This window comes from Oncorhynchus keta, chromosome 1 (assembly GCF_023373465.1).
Source record: "Oncorhynchus keta strain PuntledgeMale-10-30-2019 chromosome 1, Oket_V2, whole genome shotgun sequence".
NCBI lineage: Eukaryota > Metazoa > Chordata > Actinopteri > Salmoniformes > Salmonidae > Oncorhynchus > Oncorhynchus keta.
The window spans coordinates 3,801,649-3,804,148 of NC_068421.1; the positions used below are offsets into that span (position 1 = coordinate 3,801,649).

At 49.8% G+C, this 2,500-nt stretch overlaps 1 protein-coding gene across 1 annotated transcript in view; it reads left to right on the plus strand.

Moving 5' to 3' along the window:
• Positions 1-2,500, plus strand: part of LOC118374856 (rho guanine nucleotide exchange factor 17-like) — a 130,925-nt gene that overhangs the window by 117,075 nt on the left and 11,350 nt on the right. Inside the window, exons 11-16 of the mRNA XM_052460067.1 lie at positions 472-679; positions 810-883; positions 1,187-1,368; positions 1,660-1,904; positions 2,104-2,371; positions 2,487-2,500. The exon at positions 2,487-2,500 is cut by the window's right edge and continues 73 nt beyond it. Of these exons, the coding sequence (XP_052316027.1) occupies positions 472-679; positions 810-883; positions 1,187-1,368; positions 1,660-1,904; positions 2,104-2,371; positions 2,487-2,500 (991 nt within the window). The remainder of the gene's footprint in view (positions 1-471; positions 680-809; positions 884-1,186; positions 1,369-1,659; positions 1,905-2,103; positions 2,372-2,486) is intronic.

Here is a 2,500-nt window from a genome sequence, read left to right on the forward strand (position 1 = left end):
ACAACCTCTCTCTCCTCTCCCAGGGAAACAGTCTCGGTTCTCTCTCTCTCTCTCTGAGAAACAGTCTCATACACACCTCGGTTAACAAACCTCTCTCTCTCTCCTCTCTCTCTGAGAAACAGTCTCATACACACCTCGGTTAACAAACCTCTCTCTCTCTCCTCTCTCTCTGAGAAACAGTCTCATACACACCTCCGTTAACAAACCTCTCTCTCTCTCCCTCTCCCAGGGAAACAGTCTCATACACACCTCCGTTAACAAACCTCTCTCTCTCTCCTCTCTCCTCTCTCTCTCTGAGAAACAGTCTCATACACACCTTGGTTAACAAACTTCTCTCTCTCTCCTCTCTCCTCTCTCCCAGGGAAACAGTCTCATACACACCTCCGTTAACAAACCTCTCTCTCTCTCTCCTCTCTCTCTGAGAAACAGTCTCATACACACCTCTGTTAACAAACCTTTCTCTCCCCTCAGTCTCTGGATGATGTGATAAAGGACCTGATGGCGTCGGTCCACAGGGAGCTTGCAGAGAAACAGTCTCTAGCCTTCAGTATGAGCTTCCTGCCCACCAAGCTGGAGCTGACCACCGCCTCGGCAGAAACCAGCTTCGTCTTCGAGTTCAGCTCCCCAGACACACGCAGCAACTTCCAACAGGCCTTCGAAGATGCCAAGAAGAAACTGGGTACGAGAAAACACATGTTCATGTTATTTAACATGGTATGAAAAGGGATTGTTCACTAGAGCCTTTCCCTTGAGAGTAAACACTAGGTAAATAACCTCTATCTCTCCCTTCCTTTGTCCAATGTGTGCAGCAATGAATAAGGACCAGTGGGACCCAGAGTTCCTGAAGGCTATCCCCATTATGAAGACTCGTAGTGGGATGCAGGTAAGAGAGACACCAGCCTGTCCTGATGGTGTGCAGGGTTGGGCTCAATTAGATTAGAAGGCAGCAAATTCAGGAAGTGATTTGAATTTAACATTCTGAAGAAAAAATTAATAAAATAGCTTCTACTTTTTGAAAATAAATGCCCTTTTTTCGGTTATTGAATTGTCATGTTAGTTGAATTGAGCCCAACCCTGGTTGTGTGACGTGGTTACCAGGCCATTCTGACTATCCATGGTACAACTTGATGGAGAACACTCCTACTTAAGTATTCATAGTCCTTTTCCTCCTATCCTCCATCCCCAGTTCTCCTGTGCCTCCCCCAGCCACAGTTGTCCAGAGAGCAGCAGTGAGGTGTGGGTGTGTAACAGTGATGGTTACGTGGGCCAGGTGTGTCTGCTCAACATCAGAGACCAGCCCACTGTAGAGGCCTGTATCGCTGTCTGCTCTGCTAGGATCATCTGCATCGTCCCTGGACTCAAGGGGAGGTTGGTCCCTAGTGCACAAACACACACGTATCAGGGACTCTTGGAGAGATTGGTACACAGAGCATAGTGCACAAACACACACGTATCAGTCCCTGGACTCAAGGGGAGGTTGGTACACAGAGCATAGTGCACAAACACACACGTATCAGTCCCTGGACTCAAGGGGAGATTAGTACACAGAGCATAGTGTACAAACACACACGTATCAGTCTTTACTGTTGATGTCCTGCAATGCTTAGCTAACATTACTGACTTCTAAGAAATCAGTGTCCTGCATCCTGTGTCTCCTAGGGAACGTGGAGTGGAGCACTCCCCAGCCCCTCCCCCTGGAGCTGTTGACTCCACCCCATCCCAGCAGCAGCAGCTACACATCTCCATCTCTCATTCGTCGCTGGAGCTGACCGAGCCCCCTTCAGGGGCGGGGCCAGAGTTAGTTCCATTTGATAGTGATGACACGGACGATGAAGATTCTCCTAGCCCCTCCTCCACTCTGCAGAGCCAAGCCAGTCACTCCACTGTGTCATCCAGCTATGGCAGTGAGTACTCTCTCACACACACACACACACACACACACACACACACACACACACACACACACACACACACACACACACACACACACACACACACACACACACATAAAACATAAAACTCCAAGCCATCCATTCATCCAGCTTGGGGAACAAGTTTTCACCAACTTCAACACCCTGACTATCCTTTGTCCCTCTGTCCTAGATGAGGAGGGGTCTGGTTCTAAGGACATGGCTACAGAGACCACCAGTAGTGAGGAGGAGCAGGACTACCCCGTGGCCAGTTCTTATGGAGCTCCAGGCAGGCCAGGGGTGGGTGGAATAGGTCGACCCCACAGCGAGAGCCCCATGGACGGGAGAGCGATGCGCCGCTCCTCCCGGGGATCCTTCACCAGAGCCAGTCTGGAGGATCTGCTCAGCATTGACCCGGAGGCTTACCAGAGCTCTGTGTGGCTGGGCACAGAGGACGGATGGTAAACACACAACACACACAAATACAAACACATGCAAATACACACCGACACGTACAGAAACGCACACAAACACACGTTGAAATCCTAACTCTGTGTTTTGAACTCTCTTTGTCAGTATCCATGTGTACC